Here is a 25,351-nt window from a genome sequence, read left to right as displayed (position 1 = left end):
AGTCAATTCCACTCAGATACCCAAGGTGTGCAGAGTAAAACTGTGCTCCATAGGGTTTTCAAGGCTGCGACTTTTCGGAAGTAGATGACCAGGTCTGTCCTCCAAGGTACCTCTGGGTGGGTTCATACCAACAACATTTCTGCCAGCACTTGAGTGCTTAACTGTTTGTGCCACCCAGCAGCTCCACATCCTTAAGGAGGTGTATTTGTCAGGATAAAAGGACAGAACATCTCTTATTTGACAATGCGTTAGTTTGATTATAACTTTTAACAATTTAAACACACAGTGTGTGGGCCTCCATTCGCACTCTTGACCCAGGCCCCACAAATGTTAAATGTGTGCTGGGGGAAACAGTCTCAGGAGATGATGACTTAAAATTCAGAAGCCCCGTGGGGAAGTGACGCCCCCACCCTTTGCTACAGGTATGTGCTTCTTGTGTATGACCCGTGAAATGAAGACTTTCTAGTAATTTGTGACTGTGCCTGTTGGGGTAGAGTGTTGAGGTGGTATGTGATTGAATGTGTAGTGTGTGTGTGTGTGTGTGTGTGTGTGTGTGTGTGGAGGATTAGTTAGCACAGTCAGTCCTGAAGACAAGGACATTTTGGGTATGGAAGAAGTATGGCACTCTGCATGAGAATGTTCTTGACGTTGTCCATGTAGGGAGCAGCTAAAGGAGGTGGGGGCCCTACAACACAGAAACTGGCTGGAATCAAATCTGCCTCTTCAGGGTTTGGGGGGAAATACTATAGAGCCCTACCCCAAAGACTCCTTAAATTTCTCCACCTCTTTCCTCTTCCCTCAGGGCCTTCAAGTTTCCTACAGAATACACACACACAGAGAGATACACAGACATACAGAGACATACAGACACACAAGTACAGGTAGAAACACAGACACAGACACACAAGTGCACCCAGAGACACAAACACACACAGACAGAAAGACACACACACACACGTATACAAGATGGGCCATATCACCTCCCAAGGGTTTTCCCTTCCTTGCTCCTTCAGCTTTTTACTCTTCTGCCACTTCCCACCACCCATTTTGACCTAATAGGTTTGACTTTGTACAAAAAGCAGCCCACCTCTTGGTGGCCCCTGGAGAAGTACAATGTTACCCAGGCATAGGCTATATGTATAGCCTTGGACACACAGGAGGAAATAACACTAGACCCTCTCCTAGGTCACTTTCAGATGAAAGGTTCCAAGTCCCTATGGACTCCCAGCCCCAGAACAGAATAGGCCATGACAAAAGTCATTTCTGGATTGTGTCCATGGTCAGGACCATGAAAGACAGACATACCCAGACTGGTGCCCCTTCTTTTGGGGTGCCCACTGGCAGCACACCCTTTCAGGTCTACCACATGCACCTGGGTTTAGAGATTCTCAGACCCAAGCTCCCTGCTAATGGCTCTGCTAGCCCAAACTTCCCCTCACAATTCCACACCACACATGGGATGCGGCTGGAGAGTAGAGGGGCCCTCTCAGGAAAGGATCTTCCCCCGCTGAGCCTGGACATGGCTAGCTCAGAAAGCAGCTTGGACATGAGCTGCCTGCTAGGTTGAAGCAAAAAAAGAAAAAAAAAGTTGGCCTGAAAAAAACCCTCCCAGCTTCACCTTCTGCTTTATCCAGGGCCCCTGATGAAAAGACAGTGCCAAGGCCTGATCATCCCATCTGATCTAGCCCCTCCTCTCCCTGATTTGCTGTACAAATATGGGGTCACTGTGAAGTTGGGGGAACAGTAAATCTTCCCTCATTCTTTTACTCATGCCCTCACCGCTGCAGATGCTGCTAAGGAAAAATGGAATCCCTGTGGGCTCTAGCAGTCCAGCAGTCTCTTCTTTGCTCTTCTCTGATCACTTCCAGAATGCAGAGGCCAGAAGAAGAGGCCCACGCCGCTCCCCTAGAGTGACAGCCCCCTCTTTCTCCTCCTGAGCTGGGTTCCACCACTCTCAGCAAGCACCTGTCACATCCTGAGCCCTGGACCAGGCTCTGGGGATCAGAAACCAGTGAGACCTGGGGAACCTGGGAAATCATTGTTCATAGCTTCCTTCCAGGAGGAAGCTTTGAATATATCTGCCTCCCCTTCCCATTAGTTGCTATTGAGTCTACTCCAACTCACGGTGACCCCATGTGTGTCCGAGCAGAACTGTGCTCCACAGGATTTTCGGTGGCTGATTTTTCAGAAGTAGATCAACAGGCCTTTCCTCTGAGGTGCCTCTGGGTGAACTTCAACTTAGAACCTTTCGGTTAGCAGTCATGGACATTAACTCTTTGTACGACCCAGGAGCCTCACCTTCCTCAAACCAAAAAAAAGGCAAACCCATTGCCGCCAAGTCAATTCCAACTCATAGCGTTCCTATACACCTTCCTAAACCTATTGCCATCAAGTCAAGACCCTATAGGACAGAGTAGAGCTGCCCCATAGGGTTTCCAAGGAGCACCTGGTGGATTTGAACTGCCAACCTTTGGGTTAACAGCCAAAGGTTGCTCTTAACCACTACACCACCAAGGTTTCCATACACCTTCCTAGTCTCCTCCAAATTGCTAGGGAGTTTCTGGGTCTGGGAGAGGTAGGCTGTTTGTTTCCTCAAAACATAAGGCACGGTGATATAGGGCCGGCCTGGCTTCTGTCTGAGGAGCCACTGTGGGAAAGAAGGGGCTGGGCTTGCTGAAGGAGGGACCTCCCCGTGAGGGCCTCAGGACCAACGCAGCACCTGCTGTGTGGCAGCCTTTGCAAGAGTACAGACTTTGAGAACTCCTGGAAACCTACTCCTCCAACTCTGGGTCACCAAGGAAGGCTTCTATTAAGCTCAGACTGAAGGAGGCTGAGAGGCAGTAGACTGGGCACAACTCCTTTTATACAGAAGAGAGGCACCAGGACTTAGGGTGACCCATTGCCTGTTTACCTGAGATTGAGGAGTTCCCTGGGACATGGGAATTTCAGTGCTAAAACCAAAACAACCCTGGGTAAACTGGGACAGCAGGTCACCTTAACTGAGGCTCTCTGGAAAAGGATCTTCCCTCCCTAAGCCTGAACATAGCTAGCTCAGAGAGGGGCTTGGACACAAGCTGCCTGCTAGTGGTTCTGTCTGGCTCTGCTAGCCCAAAACTTCCCTCACTATTCCACCTCAGGCAAGAGGAGAGGCTGGAGAGTGGAAGGGGCTGTGGGCAGCTTAGTTGCTGTCACCGAAAGACAGGAAGAAGGCAGGTGTTTATAATCTTCATTTGGTGGGGTGGAGATTCCCTCAGCTGTCTGCGGAAGGCCATGAGGCTGCACACAGAGCCTGGATGTCAGGGAAGAGTGCTGGGGAGGACAAAGGGTGCTGACATGTCCTTGAAGCCTGGGGCATCGGGCGGCAGCTGCTCCCATGGTATAAATGTTGGCAAACATGGGGAATGAATTTTAATTCCCCGGTGTCTACTCCTCCCAGGGACCCAGAGGGCAGGCCTCAGGGAAAACAGACTTCCAGGGCTGTCCAGGTGCTAAGCCTCAGACGCCAGATGCAAATTTGTTTTTTTAGACCTGTCCCAGGGAAATGGCTCCTTTCCAGGGGTCCAAATTGGAAGTTGTAGGGAGATGTGCCAAGAAGAAAAGGACTGTTGAATTAACGCTGGTCTGACTTGGCAGATTCCATAGAGGCCACCTTGTCCAGGCCCCTTATCTGGCAAGCAAGAACCCAAAATCCAGATAGGCTGAGTCACTAGGTCAGGATGGTACAGTCCCAGGTAAATGGTCCACCATGGTTAGAACGCAGCAGCTGGAACATTGCTTTCTACTATCAGATGCCCCAGTCAGAGGTTCCTTGGAAGGGAGGTAGGGGGCACAAGTCTGCAGTTCAGAAGGTAAAGCCTGCCCTGTGGAAGCCTCTGCCTTCTTGGAGCCCACTTGCTGTTGCAGGGGACACGCACGAATGGGGGAACTGTGCCTTCCTGGGCCAGAACTGCTTTCTCTGTTCTGTTTGATCCCCCCAGCTTGGTCCACTCCAGCACCAGTTGTTGCTGGAGAAACTTCTCCAACAGATTCCCCTGGACCTGGAGTGCTCTGCCCTGGGGCCTCGGGGACACCAGAAATCTGCAGAGGATGCCTGCCTGCTCCACCCCTCCCTTTCCAGCCTTGGAATGTAGAAGAAAGACCAGCCTCACCTCTCAGGAGTAGGATGATACTCCCTACATGTTGTTGTTAGTTGCCTTCAAGTTGGCCTGACTCATGGCAAAACCATGCACGATGGGATTGAACCGTCATGATCCACAGGGTTTTCATTGGCTGATTTTCAGAAGGAGATCACCAGGCCTTTCTTCCTATTCTGTTTTAGTCTGGAAGCTCTGCTAAAACCTGTTCAGCACCACAGCAACACAAAAGCCTCCACTGACAGACAGGCGGTGGCCACACACGCGATACATAGGCTGAAATGGGACTCAGGCCTCCCACACGGAAGGTGAGAATTCTACACTGAACCACCACTGCCTCCACTCCCCACCAACGTCCCACAAACCCTCCTAGGGGCGGAGGTATTCCAAACACGCTTTAAAGACGGTTCTGCATTAGCGACACTGGGCTCCGGTCATTGTAACAGGAAGCAGTGACTGAGGTGAAGCAAACCCAAAGAGTACATTTTGGTCTGTCAGAGTAGGGGGTGGGGAAGAACCCAGAGCCAGGGTGCTGAGGGAGGTGGGAGAGTAGGGCAGGGGAAACTGGCTTATTGTGACCCTAATACTCTCCAGCATGTTTTCTCCTTTTCAACCCGGGCAACTGAGAGCTTGACTTTAACTAATGCCATGATGAACCTATAAGTTTCTCCCCTTCCTCTGCCTGCCTTCTCCTTCCCACATACCTCTGCTGATAACTTTGTTTTGATCTGATGCAAATAACTTTGTTTTGTTCTGTCCCACCACCTATGACTTACAGCCCCCCTACCTCCTGGAAATTAGAGCCCAGGTGTCTGATATAAATATCTTTAGCCTGCTAAGGAGATGTCCAGCATGTGTCTCTTTAGTCTAGTAGTCTCTTGTTGAAACAGGCTGCTCAGCCGTATCTTGAACAGTACCTGAGCCAATTTTTTTTCCTTCTTCTTTCTGTCCTTTCCCTCCCCTAGCCCATCCCTGCCTCCAAGTAAGATCCTGATGTTAGCTCCCCGAATGGTTAAGTGTTGACCAATGTTTCCTCCAAGACTGTGGAAAACAAGTGATATTGATCTAAGCCTATCAAATAAGGCGAAGGATGGCACCAGCTACCCCCTGAGCTGATGGGATAATGGCAGGACAAGATCAACATGTTTGAGATACGACCACCAAAACCAAACAGAAGAAAGAGAGTGCACATTCCACAAGTCCCTAAAACTTATGGCCCCTTTTCCCTTAAAAACCCAAGCTGATCGGTAGTCTAGTGAGACAGGAGACTTTAGGAGATCATTCCCCTCTGTCTCCATATACCGGTAGATCTAATAAAGCTCTTGCTACCCACCTCACCCCTGTCTCAAGAATTGGCTATTTGCAGCAGGCGGCTCTATCTCGCAAAATTGCAGTAACATTGTCACTATCTTGTAATGAATAACTCCTCGGGCCATGCCATCTACGGGCTACAAAGACACTTCGAACCTCTGTAAAAATTAAATATTAGCTGTAATATAAAAATGCCTTTTGGGACTCCATAGAGACAGCCTCCCTTACTGTCAGATCCCCGGTGGTGGACACCTCCTAAATAAACTTTCTCACTCTTTCTAACTTGAAGTATATTTCACCGGCTCGACTGGTCCAGGGCATGGACCTTAACCACCCAAACCAAACCCAAACCCACTGCCGTCAAGTTGATTCCAGCTCATAGCGAACCTATAGGACAGAGTAGAACTGCGTCATAGAGTTTCCAAGGAGCACCTGGCAGATTCAAACTGCTGACCTGTTGGTTAGCAGCCGTAGCACTTAACCACTACGCCACCAGGGTTTCCAGACCCTAACCAGGCAAGAGTTATTCTTTCATGAGGGTCCTTATGGGTTGAATTGTGTCCCCCAAGGATATGGGCTGTAAATTCTAATCTCTATACCTGTGATTGGAGCCCTGGTGGTGCAGTGGTAAAGAGCTCGGCTGCTAACCAAAAGCTCAGCAGTTCAAATCCACCAGTCACTCCTTGGAAACACTATGGAGCAGTTCTACTCTGTCCTAAAGGATTGCTATGAGTTGGAATTGACTGGAAGGTAACAGGTTTGGTTTGGTTTGATTTATAACTGTGGTTATAATCCCATTTAGGAATAGGTTCTCTTTGTTATGTTAATGAGGAAGCATTAGTTAGTGTAGGGTGTGTCTTAAATCAATCTCTTTTGGGTTATAAAAGAGCAGATTAAGCAAGCAAGCAAGTACAGAGCAGAAGGCCCATGCCACATGATTGCCGAGAAGCCTTGGTATAGAAGCTGAAAAAGAGACAAAGATCTTCCCCCAGAGCAGATACAGAGAGAGAGAGCCTTCCCCTAGAGCTGGCATCCTGATTTTGGACTTCAAGCCTCCTAAACTGTGAGAAAATAAATTAGTTTGTTAAAGCCACCTAGTTGTGGTATTTCTGTTACAGAGGACTAGATAACTAAAGGTCTTATGTATATGTATGTATGGCCAGGAGAAGGCAGAGGAGAGAGAATAACAACAGAGGGACCTGGAAACAACCATCTCTGACAGCGACTGTGCCAGCTTTTAGTATTTGTACCATTTCAGTACTGTGGTTTGAGCCCAGCACCTCCAAAAACAAAATGCAGGAAAAAGCCTGAGGAATGTTTCCCAAGGAATGGCAGGGCTGCCTCCTTGTTTCCTGCAGGAAATGCAGGACTCCAGGGAAGCTGCCACAAGGAGAAAGAGCCTGCCTACCACGGGGCCCTGGGGCTCCACAAGCTCACAGAAGGAGCAGATGGGAACGAGCTTCACCCTGGGCATGGCTGTGTGCATGGCAGCCAGGAGCAATCTTCTTGGGAAGCCTCGGAAGGCTTGACAGCTCTGCCCAGGCAGGTGGGAAGCTGAATCCTCCGGGGGCAGGGCACAGGTTTCCTGCAGGTGGAAGTGCCCGGACTGATTCAACACTAGCCTCTTGGAGCTCCCGTAGTAATTACTGCCTCACCACCCAGCTTCCTGCCGGATGGCTACTAATGATTTATTGCAAATAAGTCTCATTGCCCCCAATAAAACAGTTGGCTTCTCTACCTCTGAATTCCCTACAAAGCTTAACACAGCTGGGCACCCAGCTAGTCCTCATTAAAATCCTTCTGGGACCTGAATCTTCTCTCCCTTCCTTGCCCCTAACTCCACCCCTGCATTCCAGCAGCTGGCCCAGGGGAATGGAGCTGGCCTCGTCCACTTGCTTCTCTTTGCTTGGCTAAGGCCTGCTCTCGCAGATGCTAACGAAGACAGGGCAGGTGCAAGCTCCTGAGTCTGTAGGTGTGATTGCTAGCCTGGCAGAAAACGCAGGAGCTTCTATAGGTAAACAGGGACCAGCTCTTAGCAAGTTCTCTAATTAGGATACTCTTCAAAGTTCTTCTGCGGAGGGCATTCATTTGTAACGTTTGAGTCAGGCCGTGAATCTCAGTGAGAAGTGGAAATCTGTAAGACTGTTGCCTGAGAAGGGTTTCGGACAGGATTTACGAAACTCCCCTGGGTTTCAGTTATTTCACCTACAGAAAGCAGGAATGACAATGCATTACTGTAGACAGGTGACTAGATCAAATGACCTTATAAAGGTACCTTCCAGTTCTACACTTCCGTGAATACTGGACCACCTAGTTCATCCATGCACAAGGCAATGACATGGATTTGGAGTAAAAAGACCAGAGGTCACACCCTGGCTCTGGCACTGACTAGCTGGTTGGTCTTGGGGAAGTCAGTTAATCTCTCTCAACTAATTCTCATGTCTGTAAAGCAGAGATAGGAAGGTCTGGGTGGTGCAAACAGTTGACACACTCAGCTGCTAACCAAAAGGTTGGAGGTTATTTCACCCAGATGTGGCTTGGAAGAAAGGTCTGGCAATCTACTTCTGAAAAATCAGCCATTGAAAACTACAGACCACAGTTAAACTCCGACACGTACGCTGTCTCCGCAAGTTGGAACTGACGCACCAGTAATTGGCTCTAAAGTGGACATACTACTTTCACCACATAAATGTCATGAGATTTAAATGAGATAGTACATGTGAGCAGATTTTCTAAACTGTAGAGTGTTATTCAAATATTACTAATTATTCTTAACAAGTCATAAGGACTGTAATGAATAAAAAAAAATTTTTTTTTTAAACCTTCCTTTTTTTTTTTTTTTTTAAATAAGAAAATGCACAAGGTTGACCCCAGAGGACCCCTGATGGTGCAGTGGTTAAGAGCTCGGCTGCTAACTGAAAGGTCAGTGATTTCAAATCCACCAGCCACTCCTTGGAAACTTTATGGGGTGATTCTACTCTCTCCTCTAGGGTTGCTATGAGTGAGAACTTACTCGACGGTGAGCTTGTCTTTTTTGACATCAGAAACATAACAACGGTCATAGTTGTTGGAGGTACTGTTAGCTCTTCCCTCCCCAGGTGGACGAGCTCTTCCAACGCTGCCTCCTGAGATAGGTGCTGATCTTGGGGTCAAGGCACAGGGTCTGAGCTCTAAGGACACAGGAGGAGACTATTTGCCACCCTTCAAGGCCTCCCACGTTGCTTCTGCAATTTGACTGCACATTCCCAGCAACCTTTTCCCCAATAAACTGACAGTAAATTGGGGCACTTTGTTTTTAGTGCACTTCCTGCGAAGGGAGCAGACCCTCCAGGAATGAGTGGTCGTTTGCATTACCCCTCAAAAAAAAAAAACAAAATGCTGATAAAATCACAAAGTTGTGTTATTGCCAAACGCTAATTGTAAGCACCATAAAAAATTCATTGCCATTTTTAGAAACAAGATGCCAATTGCATTCTAATTGCTAGAGAGGAGAGAGTCGGGTAGCAGCTTAACCGGGAAAACGCTAACTGGGCATAAACAAGAAAAAAAGCTCCCCAAGCCAAAAGGCCCAATTCTGAAACAAGAGCTAAGATGAAATGGGTCTTATGGGGAAGCCAGACCTTTCCTAAGAGATCATTATCTTCTGTGGTTCTCACACTCGAAGCATCCAAGTACCTGGATGGCTAAGGCTTTTTGTTCCATATCACGACGTGTAGATTTAAGAAATTCAGATAATTTAAATAAATAAACAAATGCATATGCCAAAATTCTAGAGCTCAAAAGTTTTTAAACACCAAACAAAAACAAAAACCCACTGCCGTCAAGTCGATTCCGACTCATAGCGACACTATGTGACAGAGTAAAAATCTACCCAGTTAGAGTTTCCAAGGAGTGCCTGGTGAATTCAAACTGCCAACTTTTTAGTTTGCAGCTGTACCACTTAACCACTATGCCACCCGGGGTTTCCAAAGCTTTAAGAAATATAAATAGGAGAAAAATTGTAACTTTATCCTTTAACATGTGTGTGAAAACTGAACCAAGACTATATACATCGTTTCAATTTTAATAACAGAACTCTTTGGATCAGTTCACAGGAGTGTAATTTTAAAACAAATGCCCTATTTCTATTCCAATTTCCTGTTTTAAAATTCTCCCACCCCAGGCAGGGCCAACCAGAACTGAGGTAGAAACAGGAAGTGGATCTTGAAGTATGAGCAGGAAGTGTGTCTTCAGGTGAGTACAGGAAGTGGGTGAGACCAACAGGAGAGCGAGAAGGAACATGGCTCCCATAAGCTTGGTCTGGATAGGCCCAGCCTTGACCCATCAGCCCAGGAGACTCTCTGCCAGGGGCTCCACTAGGGAGGCACTGAGCCCTCCTGAGGACACAGGGAAAAGGCAGGACTGGGGGTCATCTCTGAGCATTCTTCCAAAAGATGTGCACAGCCACTTCCTGCCATCTGTTTCTCTCCACCTCCTGCCTCTCTCCTTCTGCCCACATCCTTCGGCATCTCCACCCTCCCAACCCAGCCTCAGTATCTCTTCTGTCAGAGAGCTTCTCTGGTGAGACAGAGGTACTGAAAACAGGGCCTGAGGGCGAAGGTGTCCAGCCTGTGAGTGGTGACTGTCTGCAGTAGAGTGGTAGCTAATCCACACCTTCTGCATCCAGGTGCTGCTGCTTCTTCTCCATCTAGTGGACTTGCTGGAAACCCCAGGAAACATGAGGCTAGTACGCGGTGAGATTGGATGAAACAAGGGGATGTAAATATAAAGGAGCTGGATTCACTGCCTGGGTCTACCATGTACTAGCCGAGCAACTTTTACTTCAAGGAAATCACTTAACCATTCAGAAATTTGATTTCCACATCTATCATGTGGGGCTAAAATATCTGCTTCTCTGTAAGTTTTGAAGGAGAAGATTTATGCGTGCCTCCCCTATAAACTCTAAGATTTACTATCTAGTACCCCCTCGCCCCTACGTGTCTGTCACTTTGTCGTACTGTGGGAGCTTGCATGTTGCTGTGATGCTGGAAACCATGCCAACAGTATTCAGATACCAGCAGGATCACCCATGGAGGATAGGTTTCAGCTGAGCTTCCAGACTAAGACAGACCAGGAAGAAGGACCCGGCAGTCTACTTCTGAAAAGAATTAGCCAGTGAAAAACTTATGAATAGCAGCAGAACATTGTCTGATACAGTGCTGGAAAATGAGCCCCCCAGGTTGGAAGGCACTCGAAAGATGACTGGGGAAGAGCTGCCTCCTCAAAGTAGAGTCGACCTTAATGACGTGGATGGAGTAAAGCTTAGGGAACCTTCACTTGCTGATGTGGCCCAACTCAAAATGAGAAGAAACAGCTGCAAACATCCATTAATAATTGGAACCTGGAATGTATGAAGTATGAATCCAGGAAAACTGGAAATCGTCAAAAATTAAATGGAACGCATAAACTTCGATATCCTAGGCACTAGTCAGCTGAAATGGACTGGTATTAGCCATTTTGAATCGGACAATCAGATAGTCTACTACGCTAGGAATGACAGCTTGAAGAGGAATGGTGTTGCATTCATCATCAAAAAGAACGTTTCAAGATCCATCCTGAAGTACAACGCTGTCAGTGATAGGATAATATCCATACGCCTACAAGGAAGACCAGTTAATACTATTATTCAAATTTACGCACAAACCACTAGGGCCAAAGATGAAGAAATAGAAGATTTTTATCAGCTGCTGCAGTCTGATGTTGATCGAACATGCAATCAAGATGTATTGATAATTACTGGTGATTGGAACATGAAAGTTGGAAACAAAGAAGGATTAGTAGTTGGAAACTATGGCCTTGGTGATAGAAACAATGCCGGAGATCGAATGATAGAATTTTGCAAGACCAACGACTTCTTCACTGCAAATACCTTCTTTCAACAACATAAATGGCGACTATACACATGGACCTTGCCAGATGGAACACACAGAAATAAAATTGACTACATCTGTGGAAAGAGACAATGGAAAAGCTCGATATCATCAGTCAGAACAAGGCCAGGGGCCAACCGTGGAACAAACCATCAATGGGTCATATGGAAATTCAAGCTGAAACTGAAGAAAATCAGAGCAAGTCCACGAGAGCCAAAATATGACCTAGAGTATATCCCACCTGAATTTAGAGACCATCTGAAGAATAGATTTGATGCATTGAACACTAGTGACCGAAGACCAGACGAGTTGTGGAATGACATGACACACGAAGAAAGCAAGAGGTCATTGAAAAGACAGGAAAGAAAAAAAAGACCAAGATGGATGTCAGAGGAGGCTCTGAAATTTGCTCATGAATGTTGAGCAGCTAAAGCAAAAGGAAGAATTGATGAAGTAAAAGAACTGAACAGAAGATTTCAAAGGGCCTCTCAAGAAGACAAAGTAAAGTATTATAATGACATGTGCAAAGAGCTGGATATGGAAAACCAAAAGCGAAGAACACGCTCGGCATTTCTCAAGCTCAAAGAACTGAAGAAAAAATTCAAGCCTCAAGTTGCAATAGTGAAGGATTCCATGGGGAAAATATTAAACGACGCAGGAAGCATCAAAAGAACATGGAAGGAATACACAGTGTCATTGTACCAAAAAGAATTAGTCGATATTCAACCATTTCAAGAGGTAGCATATGATCAGTAACCGAAGGTACTGAAGGAAGAAGTCCAAGCTGCTCTGAAGGCACTGGCAAAAAACAAAGCTCCAGGAATTGATGGAATATCAGTTGAGATGTTTCAACAAGCCGATGCAGCGCCGGAGGTGCTCACTTGTCTATGCCAAGAAGTATGGAAGAGAGCTTCCTGGCCAACTGACTGGAAGAGATCCATATTTATGCCAAGAAAGGTGATCCAACCGAATGTGGAAATTATAGAACAATATCATTAATATCACACGCAAGCAAAATTTTGCTGAAAAGATCATTCAAAAATGGCTGCAGCAGTATATTGACAGGGAACTGCCAGAAATTCAGGCCGGTTTCAGAAGAGGACACATGTCAGATGGATCCTGGCTGAAAGCAGAGAATACCAGAAGAACGTTTACCTGTGTTTTATTGACTATGCAAAGGCATTCGACTGTGTGGATCATAACAAATTATGGATAACATTGCAAAGAATGGGAATTCCAGAATACTTAATTGTGCTCATGAGGAACCTTTACATAGATCAAGAGGCAGTTGTTCGGACAGAACAAGGGGATACTGATTGGTTTAAAGTCAGGAAAGGTGTACGTCAGGGTTGTATTCTTTCACCATACCTATTCAATCTGTATGCTGAGCAAATAATCCGAGAAGGTGGACTATATGAAGAAGAATGGGGCAACAGGATCGGAGGAAGACTCATTAGCAACCTGCGTTACACAGATGACACAACCTGGATTGCTGAAAGTGAAAAGGACTTGAAGAGCTTACTAATGAAGATCAAAGACCACAGCCTTCAGTACGGATTGCACCTCAACATAAAGAAAACAAAAATCCTCACAGCTGGACCAGTGAGCAACATCATGATAAACAGAGAAAAGATTGAAGTTGTCAAGGATTTCATATTACTTGGATCCACAATCAACAGCCATGGAAGCAGCAGTCAAGAAATCAAAAGACACATTGCTTTGGGTAAATCTGCTGCAAAGGACCTCTTCAAAGTGTTGAAGAGCAAAGATGGCACCCTGAAGACTAAGGTGCACCTGACCCAAGCCATGGTATTTTCAATCGCATCATATGCATGTAAAAGCTGGACAATAAATTAGGAAGACCGAAGAAGAATTGATGCCTTTAAATTGTGGTGTTAGCGAAGAATATTGAATATACCATGGACTGCCAAAAGAACAAACAAACCTGTCTTAGAAGAAGTACAACCAGGATGCTCCTTGGAAGCAAGAATGGCGAGACTGCATCTTACTTACTTTGGACATGTTGTCAGGAGAGATCAGTTCCTGGAGAAGGACATCATGCTTGGCAAAGTACAGGGTCAGTGGAAAAGAGGAAGATCCTCAACAAGGTGGATTGACACAGTGGCTGCAACAATGAGCTCAAGCATAAAAACGATTGTAAGGATGGCTCAGGACTGGGCAGTGTTTCGTTCTGTTGTGTATAGGGTCGCTATGTGTCAAAACCAATTTGACAGCACCTAACAGCAACAACCCTCTTGCTGCCCCCATGCCCACCCTTGGAGAAAGGTGCTTTTCATTCTGGACCCTGCATTTGTAACTTACTTAATACCAGTAAAGTGTGTTGATACACGTTATCTCATTTGGCCCTCCCATTGAACAGATGACGGTGAATGGCTTGCTCAATGTCACGCTAGATTTAATTCATTGCAGAGCCCAAACTGCTATATGCTGAGCTCTTTCCATCGTGCAGGGCATGTGGGCTCAGGTAACTGCCTTAGCACCCAGGAATGAATGACGGCAATAAATAAATACGTAAACAACACTTAGTGATCACTCACTGTAAGCCTCAAACTGTGCTAAGCAGTTTACAGGTCTTAACTCATTTAATGGTTGCAACAGCACATAAGGTAGGCATGACGTTATTCCTGGGGGAAATGAGGGTTAAGAAGGTCAGGAACTTGCCAAAGGTCACACAGGAAGTGGTGAACCTGGGCTATAAACTGAGGTGTACTCTTTCCCAGTTAATGCTTCCAAAAAAAAAAGCAAACCTGTTGCCGTCCAGTCAATTTGGACTCATAGCAACCCTACAGGACAAAGTAGAACTGCCCCATAGAGTTTCCAAGGACCACCTGTTGGACTTGACTGATGATTTCTTGATCAGCAACTGTAGTGCTTAACCTCTACACCATCAGTTAATGCTTAAATTGATAGAAATCCAATAGTTCTACTTTGTAAGCTACTCCACCCATTCTGCGGAGCATTCCCTAGTCCCCTCCCCAGTTCCCAGTAGGCACCAGGCCATGGGTGCAGTTCTCAGTTTCCAAGGAGCAGCTCCTTTGAACCACCCCCCTCCAACCCCTGTCTCTAAACTCACCTGTGCTATGTCATGGATCCAGTCCAGGAAGGCGGCTACTTTGGTGTAGATTCCTGGGTAGTTGAGCTCTGCACAGCCATGGCCCCAGCTGACCACCCCCACCAGGTGCCACGTGCCCCCATCTGGGCACACCAGGGGGCCCCCGCTATCCCCCTGAGGGATCCAGGTACAGAGACATGACAGACAGCCAGTTAGCCCTGCCTCATGAAGGAGCATCAGGCCCCCATGGGAAGGGAACTGGACTGTCCTTCCCAGCCTTGCCTGGCTCCTGCATGGATACCTGCTTGCCTCGCCCCTATGTAAACCCTCAGTGGGCACTGCTAGGCTGCCCAGGGACCCCTCCTCCTTGAGAGGCTTTCTCATGCTGACATGATCAGACCAAGGTACCTGGCCACAGCAGGCCCTTCTGCCCTCCATCCACCACAGAGTCCCTGGCAGGGGAGCCACACCTGGCACGCATCTGCCCTCCCATCCAGGTAGCCGGCACACAGCATGTGGGAAGTGAGGGCCCCGCTGTACATGCAAGAGCTGCTGCAGAGCTGGGTGCTGAGCAGGGTCCTGGGTCCTGGAGCGTGTCGGAACTGTGTGCTGCCATGACACCAGCAGGGAGGGATGCAGAGAGCAAGGCCCAGAGAGGGAGAGCAACAAGACGGGAGGTAGTTAGAGGCACCAAAGACACAGAGACCCAAAGGGGAGCCCAGAGTGGGAGCCATGGACCCTGGGCAAGGAGGCAGGGTCTGGGGGCCAGGACTGGAAAGAGGAGGAGCCAGCCTCACACACGCCCCAAATGCTGAGGGCAGGGCAAGCCTGGGAAGAGGCAAGGGAGAGTCAAAGGGCCTGGAGTTAGAGAAACTAGGGGTTGTTCTCTCCAGAAAGACCCAGGCAGAGGAGACTGCAGGCTCTAGTCCTGGCCAAAGGTGATGCCAGGGAAAGCGGGCTGGCACTACCATGGGGCTAGGGGAGGTGGAGGTGCCTCACCCAGGGGAAGGATGCCTCTCCTCACCCCCCACACTGAACCCCTTTTGCACCTAAGGCCCTGAAAGCTGACTCACTATGGCTAGGGTCAGTGTGGCCCCAGCCAGACACCCAGCAGTGCGAGCCTCTTGGGAAATGTTGCTCCTTGGCTGGCAGGCACACCGCACTCACAATGTCTGTAGAGAGGCACGAGGTCCTCATCCCACTCAGGCTCAGCTTCTCTTCCCCAGAGCCTAAGTAGGAGGACACAGGGCTTGCAGACCGCCCTCCCCACCCCCCTCGCTTTTCAGACAGTCCTGGCTTCCTGCCACCATGAGCCAGGGACCTCATACTACTGTGCAAGTTGCGCACTGTACCATCTTAAACCCAAACCGAACGCGTTGCGGTCAAGTCGATTCCGACTCATAGCAACCCTACGCAATTCACCTAGAAGACAGTTTGTAGACTACAATGTGAAAGGTGCCCCCTAGGGGTGGGCAGTGCACCTCCCCCTCCGCCTGCCTAACATGGCCCCGCAGGGAGGGAGGGGAGGGATGGAAATTCCTTCTGGGCACAGGTGTTGTTGTCAGGTACCATTCAGTCAGTTCCACCTGAGAGCGACTGTATGTGCAACAGGACTAACACTCTCCCCGGTCCTACGCTATTCTCACAATAGTTGCTATGTTTGAGCCCAGTGTTGCAGCCACTGTGTCAATCCATCTCCTTGGATTCCTCTTTTTCGCCTACCCTCATCATTACCAAGCATGATGTCCTTCTCCAGGGACTGGTCCCTCCTGATATGAATAAGGAAGACCAAAGAAGAAGAATTGATGGGCACAGGAACCCAACGTCTAATGAAGACCAGTTTGAGATTTCCCCAGGGTGTTGGATTTTTCTGGGCAGTTTTCCAAGTGTATGACTTGTCCCACCAGTGGAGCCCAAACATAATTTTAGGTAGTACGTGGACATGCCATGAAATAAACATTGATGCACATAGGGAGAAAATTATTTCCTTTTCAACTCATTTTCACTCCCTCTTACCGCATCAAGGAGAAAGATTCTGTTTGGTGCCACTCTGCATGTCCCTGATACCCTCAGCCTCTCTTTAACCAGGGAAAGTAGGTCTAGGCCCAGCTCCTTATGCAGAGGACTGTGTCCAGCTAGAACTTAAACATTGTTTTGTTTTCTACTCTATATATGTCTGTGGTTACTATCAATTTACTCTAAGTAATAGAGTTTCTTCAGCTAGGTAGTAAAATAAAACTTCCCTTTTGTTATGGACTGAATTGTGTCCCCCAAAAATGTGTCAGCTTGGTTAGACCATGATTCCCCGTATTGTGTGGTTGTCCTCCATTTTGTGATTGATGTGATTTTCCTACGGGCTGTAAACCGTAATCTCTGCCTATGGTTAACGAGGCAAGGTTAGATTATGTTTAAGAGATTAGGGTGGAATGTAACACCTTTACTCGGGTTATATCCCTAATGCAATGTAAAGGGAGTTTCCCTAGGGTGTGGCCTGCACCACCTTTTTACCTTACAAGAGGTGAGATGAAAGGGAAGCAAGCAGAGAGCTGGGGACCTCATACCACCAAGAAACCAGAGCCAGGAGAATAGCGTGTGCTTTGGACCCAGGGTCCCATGCCAGTTCAGCTCACCAATGGGTCAGCTATGGAGCAAGATAACACCCCTTCTTCGCCGATCCCTGTACCAATCACAGTCCAGGATTTGTAGAACTGGATTTCCCACCACAGTACTTGCTTCTTCAGGAGAAACAGGGATAATAGCTTTCATATTACCAAACACACTCCTTCTAGTGCCTAGAGGTGAGGCTCACAGAGCAAGACCAGCGAGGGCTAAAGAACGTAGGTTTGGGAGAGCCAGTCAAGTACCAGGAACAAAGCAGAGAAGTGGGAACAGAGGCTAAGATTTAGGTTTCTCCTCTGGGGACACGGTTTCCCTTGAGCTGATATCATTCTGTGCAGAGTGGCAGGGCTGGTCTAGAGAGAATCCTGAGCATGCCCAGCCCTTCCTCCTGTCTCAGAAAGAGCTGAGAGCTTGGCTTTAAGCTCAGTCTCTGGACAAACTGGCCTCACTTCAGACACTGCCCCGCCATCAAAACCCACCTGCCTAAGCTCATGTAGTAGCCTAAAACAGTGGTCTTTATGGTACAGGACCTCTTGGTCTTCCTTTTGAGCGGGAATTGAATGAAATAATGATTTGCTGTATGTGCAAAGAACTTGGCTAGCCATAAAGACAGGAGAATAAAAGGCAGTTCCTGGGGAGAAAACAGGGAGTTGCCACACAGTGCCCCCTCTAGGATCCAGCCCCTGGATTACAGATGCCTGAGGAGAGAGACTCTTTTTACCAGCCTAGAATTCCAAGAGCAGAAGAGGGAGAGGAGAGAGAGACCAGAGCAGGGATGTAGCCTTACCATGTGGGTCAGTGACAACGGATGTAAAGCCTCAAGGTCTGTTAAGCAGAGTTCTGTTCGTGTTCTCAGGGTCAGCATTGATTAAATAGCCCAGCCAGCCTGGTTGGAGGATGAGGTCTCCCTGGTTCACACATGACGCCTCCTTTTGTCCCCTCTCCACACACGCGCTTGCGCGCGCACACACACACACGCACCAGAGAGACAATGAAATCTGCTCAGGACCCATGAATAGGCCTCTTGTTGCAGGGAAGGGGGCTTAGGGCTGGGCTGTGCGGGGGCAGCACCAGCCCCTCCCATGTGCTAACTGGAAGCTTAGAAACAGAGAAAAAGTCACTGGGAGGAGGGTAGGCCAGCTGCTATTGCCTAGCAATCAACTCCCTTGTGCCAAAAAGTGTGCCCCATGCACACTTCCAGCTGACAAGGCGGTGTTGGAAAGACTGATAAGAGCATTTGTGGAAACGTTTTTGAGCCCTCTGGATTATGTCTCTCTTTTGTGTGGGTTGCCTTTCCCAGAAGTCTTAGGTCTGTCTGCAATCATATTGGAGTTGTTAGGGTGATGGTGAGGGGTCATTGTCACCTCTCTCCTCAGGACTGCACCTGTCACCGCAATGCCAAGGACATAGGGCCCTGTCTGCCGTGGGGCCAGTTACTACAGGAATCCTCAGTTCTATCTTACTTCAAAGCGTCAGGTGACCCACCTGAGCCCAGGCTGGGCTGAGCACACCCAGGGGCCACATCTCTTCAGTCAACGGAACAGAACAGGCCCCAGACAAAGAAAAAGTTTGTGTGGCTTCTCCTCCTCCAATCATAGGTCCCTCAGATGGGAGAGTTATGAGTATGGCTTTGGAGTCAGAAAGGCCTGCATTCAACTCGAGTTCTACCACTTACCTGATTAGCCTCACCTGTAAAATGAGGTTAATAGTACCTACCTGTCTCACTTTCCTCTGGTTGCCATAACAAAAACACTGCAAAGTGGTGGCTTTAAAGAACAGAAATTTATTTTCTCACGGTTCTGGAGGCTAGAAGTCCAAGTCAGGGTATCGGCCATGTCGATTCCTTCTGAAGGATCTGAGAGAGGGACTGTTCCGTGTCTCTCTCCTAGTTTTTAGTGGCTGCTGGCAATACTTGATATTCTTTTGCTGCTTGTAGATGCAGCTGCCTCCATCATCACATGGCATCTGTCATCCCCGTGTGGTGTATGACTCTGTTTCTGTGCCTGTTCTCCCCTTTTATAAGACAATGCTCAGAAGGGATTAGGACTAGGACCCACCCTACTCCAGTATGATATTGTTTGACTTAACTGATAACCAAAGAAAAACACTATTTCCAAACAAGGTCACATTCACAGATACAGAGATTGGGAATTCAGCATATCTTTTGGGGGGACATAATTCAATCTATAATACTATCTGTTAGAATAAATTGAGATATTGAATATAAAGTGCTTAGCCTGGTGTTTAGCACAGACTGTGTTCAGTAAGTAGCAGCTGCTATTATTATTATCATCGTCATTGTTACCATTGAATCTCACCCACACAAGTTTTGTTTTTACTTTTTGCTCCCTATTTTCCCTATACACTCAGTGTGTTGTCTCAGAGCTTATGGTCATCACACAGAGCTCTCCACAAACAATACAATGAAGAGACATGGATCAGCTATAACTTAGAGAGGCAGGAGGAGAGAAATGCCAGCTGGAGCTACGAATTCCTGTCTAGGCTGTGATGTCTCCTGGAACAATACTCTGCAGGCTATAAACATGAATACCTACTGTTATGGATTGAATTGTGTCCCCAAAATATATGTGTTGTAAATCCTAACCCCTATGCCTGTGGTTATAATCCAGTTTAGGAATGGGTTGTCTTTGTTGTGTTAACAAGGCAAGATTAGTGTAGAGTGTACCCTGAGTCAATCTCTTTTGAGATAAAAAGAGGTTAAATGAAAGCTAGCAAGCAGAGCTGAGGGATAGGATGACAAGCCACATGAAGATAGGCCAGGAGCAGAAGCTCAAAAGAGACAACCACCATCCTCCAGAACTGACAGATAGAAAGCCTTCCCACCTAGAGCCAGCACCCTGAATTTGGACTTCCAGCCTCCTAAACTGTGAGAAAACACATTTCTGTTTGTAAAAGCACCCATTCGTGGGATTTCTCTTTTAACAGCACTAGATACCTAAGAGATCTACTGTGTGTCAAAAACTAGCCTGGAGTGGTGTTGTGTGTCATCAAGTCAGTTTCAACTAATGGCAACACTATGTACAACAGAAACACTGCCCAGTCCTGCACCATCCTCACAACAGTTGCTGTGTTCGAGCCCATTGTTGCAGCCACTGTATCAATTCATCTCCTTCAGGGCCTCCATTTTACCAAGCATGATGTCCTTCTCCAGGGATTGGTCCCTCCTGATAACATGTCCAAAACACGTGAGATGAAATCTCACCGTCCTCACTTCCATTGGCTGTACATCTTCCAAGACAGATTCGTTCATTCTTTTGGCAGTCCGTGGTATATTCAATATTCTTTGCCAACACCATGATTCAAAGGCATCAATTCTCCTTCAGGGTTCCCTATTCATTGTCCAGCTTTCGAATGCATGTGAAAATAACATGGTTTGGGTCAAAGTGACGTCTTTATTTTTCAACACTTTAAGGAGGTCTTCTGCGGTAGGTTTGCCCAATACAACACGTTGTTTGACTTCTCGACTGCTGCTTCCATGGGCATTGGTTGTGGATACAAGTAAAATGACACCATTGATAACTTTAATATTTTCTCCATTTATCTTTTTGTTGCTTATTGGTCCAGTTGTGAGCATTTTTTATTTCTTTATGTTAAGGTGTAATCCAAACTGAATGCTATAGTCTTTGTTCTTCATCAGTAAGTGTTTCAAGCCCTCTTCACTTTCAGCAAGCAAGGTAGTGCCATCTGCATATCCGCAGGTTGTTAATGAGTCTTCCTCCAATCCTGAGGCCTCACTCTTCTTCATATAGTCCAACTTCTCAGATTATTTGATCAACAGACAGAATGAATAAGTTTGGTGGAAGGATACAACCCTGACACACCTTTTCTGATTTTAAACCACACACTGTCCCCTTGTTCTCGTCAAACAATTGCCTCTTGGTCTATGTATAGGTTCTGCATGAGCATAATTAATTATTCTAGAATTCCCATTCTTCGAAATATTATTTACAATTTGTTATTATCCACGTAGTGGAATGCCTTTGCATAGCCAATAAAACGCAGGTAAACATCTTTCTGGTATTCTCTGCTTTAAGCCAAGATCCATCTGACATTAGCAATGATATTCCTCATTCCACATCCTCTTCTGAATCTAGTTTGAATTTCTAGCAGTTCCCTGTGATGTACTGCTGCAAACATTTCTGAATTATCTTCAGCAAAATTTTACTTACGTGCGATATTAATGATATCATTTGATAATTTCTACATTCTATTGGAGCGCCTTTCTTTGGAATAGGCACAAATATGAATCTCTTCCAGTCGGTTGGCCAGGTAGCTGTCTTCCAAATTTCTCAGCGTAGACAACTGAGCACCTCCAGCACTGCATCAGTTTGTTGAAACATCTCATTTGGTATTCTGTCAATTCCTGGAGCCTTGTTTTTCACCAAAGCCTTCAGCACAGCTTGGGCTTCTTTCAGTACCGTCAGTTCTTGATCATATGCTTCCTCCTGAAATGGTTGAATGCTGACCAACTCTTTTTGGTACAGTGATTGTGTATTCCTTCCATCTTCTTTTGATGCTTCTTGCATTGTTCAATATTTTGTCCATAGAATCCTTCAAAATCGCAACTCAAGACTTGAGTTTTTTCTTCAGTTCTTTCAGCTTGAGAAAAGCCAAGTATGTTCTTCCCTTTTGCTTTCTAACCCCAGGTATTTGCACATTTCATACTTTACGTTGTCTTCTCAAGTCACACTTTGAAATCTTCTGTTCAGCTCTTTTACTTTGTCATTTATTTCATTCACTTTAGCTGTTCTACATTCAAAAGCAAGTTTCGGAGTCCTTTCTGACATTCATTTTGGTCTTTTTCCTTCATTCCTTTTTAATGACCTCTTGCTTTCTTCATGCATGATGTCCTCGATGTCATTCCACAACTCATCTGGTCTTCGATCATTAGGGTTCAATGAGTCAAATCTGTTCTTGAGATGGTCTCCAGATTCGACTGGGCTATACTCAAGGTCATAGTTTGGTTCTCATGGGCTTGTTTCAGTCTTCTTCAGCTTCGGCTTGAACTTGTATGTGAGAAATTGATGAACTGTTCTGCAGTCAGCCCTTGGTCTTATTCTGACTGATGATATTAAGCTTTTCCATCGTCTCTTTCCACAGATGTAGCCAATTTGATTCTGTGTTTTCCATTCAGTGAAGTCACATGTATAGTCACTGTTTATGCTGATGAAAAATGGTATTTGCAATGAGTAGGTCATTGGTTTTGCAAAATTCCATCACACAATCATGTTTCTATTGCCAAGGCCATATTTTCCAACTACAGATCTTTCTTCTTTGCTTTCAACTTTTGCATTTCAATCACCAGTAATTATCAATGCATCTAGATTGCATGTTTCATCAATTTCAGACTACAGAAGTTGGCAAAAAAATTTAATTTCCTCATTTTTGGCATTAGTGGTTGGTGTGTCAATTTGAATAGTATTATGGTAATTAACCGGTCTTCCTTGTAAGTGTATGGATATTATCTTACAACTGATAGCATTGACTTCAGGATAGAGCTTGAAATGTTCTTTTTGACAACGAATGTAATGCCATTCCTCTTCGATTTGCCATTCCCAGCGTGGTAGACCATATGATTGTCTGATTCAGAATGGCCAATACCAGTCCATTGCCTAGTATATTGATGTTTATGCTTTCAATTTCATTTTTTATGACTTTCAATTTTCCTAGATTCACACTTCATACATTCCATGTTCCGATTATTAATGGATGTTTACCACTGTTTCTTTTTATCTTGAGTCTTGCCACATCAGCAAATGAAGGTCCCAAAAGCTTGCCTCCATCCATATCATTAATGTTGACTCTACTTTTAGGAGGCAGCTCTTCCTCGGTCATATTTTGAGTGCCTTCAAATCTAAGGGGCTCATCTTCCATCACTATATCAGACAATGTTCTGCTGCTATTCACAAGACTTTCATTGCCCTATTTGTTCAGAAGTAGACCACCAGGTCCTTCTTCCTAGTCTGTCTTAGTCTGGAAGTTCCGCTGAAACCTGTCCACCATTGGTGACCCTGCTGGCATTTGAAATATCGGTGGCATAGCTTCCAGCATCACAGCAACATGCAAGCCACCACGGTACCACAAACTGACAGAAGTCTGGGCAAAGGGTATGAATAAGTCCCAGAGATATTTTGTATAGAAAATAAATAGCAAACCAGCAGGAGTAAATTCCACCTGGTCAGTAATTACACTAAAGGTAAATTGTCAGACGCTTTAATTAAAACGCAAAGATTGGAAGGATAGGTTAAATAAATAGATAAACATAATCCAACTATATGCTGTCTACAGGAGGCATAATTTAGATTCAAATACACAAATAGGTTAAAAATATAATAGAAAAAGATATACTAAGACACCCAGTAAAAAAAAAACTAGGCAAACATAAACCAAAACAGTGTTTTGACTATACTAATACCAGACAAAATAGTTAAACAATGTCATGCTGGGGTCATGGTGTGCAGTGATCCCACTGAAATCCTGCCCCTGGAAGCATTTCATAATAGAATTCTTTATATCCGAATCACCACCACTCACTTGTCATTTTTTCATACTGTGGTGGCTTGCGTGTTGCTATGATGCTGGGAGTTTTGCCACCAGTATTTCAAATACCAGTAGGATCACTCGTGGTAGACAGGTTTCAACAGAGCTTCTAGACTAAGACTAGGAAGAAACGCCTGGCAATCTACTTCCAAAAAATAGCCAATGAAAACCTTATGGATCACAACAGAACATTGTCTGACTCACTTGCTTTGCTTTGGACACTTCATCAGCAGGGATCAATAGCTGGAGGAAGACATCATGTTTTGTGAAGTAGAGGCCAAGAAGGGTGAGGGAGACCTTCAGTGAGATATATTGGACAGTGGCCACAATGACAGACTCAAACATGATGGTGATTGTGAGGATGACACAAGACAGGGTGGCATTTTGTTCTGTTGGACATGGAATCGCCATGAGTTGGAGTCAACTGAACAGAAGTATACCTGAATCTGAGGGCTGGCACCAACTTAAATGCAGGGTTGAGAATCTGACAGCTCTGTGTATCCCCCTCAGACCCAGCGCATTCCCCTGTTTGGCTTGTCTCTATCAACAATGTGTCCCTCTCTATCATCTAGTCTCTGTAACACAGTCCACCTGCATCTACAATATCCCCTTTTCTCCTCAAACAAGCCTCCATCCCCTCCAAATTTGGTTTGGGTGTCTCACTGGGGTTAGTTCAAGCTGCCAGACCCGCTAGTGCTCCAGGTCGTCCCACAGCCTAATAAGTCCCAGCCACACACCTCTCCATCCGGTCCTCTGGAGAGTGGTTTTCTCGATGAAGAAATGAATGGTTCTTAAGAAGAACAAGACAGAAGCTTTAATGGGTAAAAATCGGGAAAACGTTAGATCCAGTTAACTTATTCCAGACCATTCCTGCATATCAACAGACAGTGAAAAAATCCCAAGTGACTGTTGCCATCTCGCTTCTCTGAATGCAAAGAAAAGAATAAAAGTGTGTTTAGAAGGAAGAGGAAAGTCGTGTGGTCCCATATGGTGATCAGCTGCGTAGCCATCAGCACGTTGCATCCGTGCATTCACCTCTGCCTTGTTATTCTGACTAAAGCCCAGAACAGGGGACACCCAAGCAAGCATGGAGGGCAGCCACCCCAGAAGGGGTCTTGATGGGCCTGGGAGGGGCTCTCACTTAGTCTTCTCCTTTCACTCCCTCTCCTTCTCCCTCTCCCCAACAAGGCCCTATTGGCAAGAACTTTAACCTTTCTTTGGCAAATAGAAATCATTAGTATCTTAGGATCAACTTTTATCTGCTCCCAATCCTCCATCTCACTCAAACTGGATATTTTTCAAACCTACTCCCTCTCTTCCAGCCATAGGGCCACCACGCTAGCCATCCATCAGCATCTTCTCCAGAATTACTGCAACAACTGCCTGACTGATCTCCTGCCTCCATTCTATTCCATTCCGATCAGGCTATAACTACACTCCCTTTTTAGGTGGATCCAGTTTAGCTGTCGATACAGAAGGATAAAGTAAATGAAAATGAACTCTTATCTTTTCCACCCAGCTGCCAAAGAAACATTTCCAAGAGCAAATCCAAACATATTAAAAACCATTCATGGTTTTCTATAGCCTCCACAATAAACACATTCACTCACTTGTTCATTCATTCATTCAGCAAGTGTTTGTTCGTTCCTATCAAGTGCTAGGCACTATTCTAGATCAGGAGTTATAGTAATGAGCCAGACAGGCCTGAGCCCGTCTTCAAAGAGCTTACCGTCTACTTCAGTCAA

At 46.1% G+C, this 25,351-nt stretch overlaps 1 protein-coding gene across 1 annotated transcript in view; it reads right to left on the bottom strand.

The window, feature by feature from the left end:
* Positions 1-23,951, bottom strand: part of TMPRSS5 (transmembrane serine protease 5) — a 109,302-nt gene extending 85,351 nt beyond the window's left edge. Inside the window, 5 exon segments of the mRNA XM_064268334.1 lie at positions 6,853-7,029; positions 14,448-14,600; positions 14,897-15,035; positions 15,118-15,254; positions 23,811-23,951. Coding sequence (XP_064124404.1) covers positions 6,853-7,029; positions 14,448-14,600; positions 14,897-15,035; positions 15,118-15,254; positions 23,811-23,951 — 747 coding nt within the window.
* Between the last annotated feature and the right edge of the window lie 1,400 nt (positions 23,952-25,351).

The sequence above is a fragment of the Loxodonta africana genome, chromosome 15, assembly GCF_030014295.1.
Source record: "Loxodonta africana isolate mLoxAfr1 chromosome 15, mLoxAfr1.hap2, whole genome shotgun sequence".
NCBI classification, from domain to species: Eukaryota; Metazoa; Chordata; class Mammalia; order Proboscidea; family Elephantidae; genus Loxodonta; species Loxodonta africana.
Note: the sequence above shows the minus strand (reverse complement) of the source record. Positions and strands in the feature narration are given on the sequence as shown.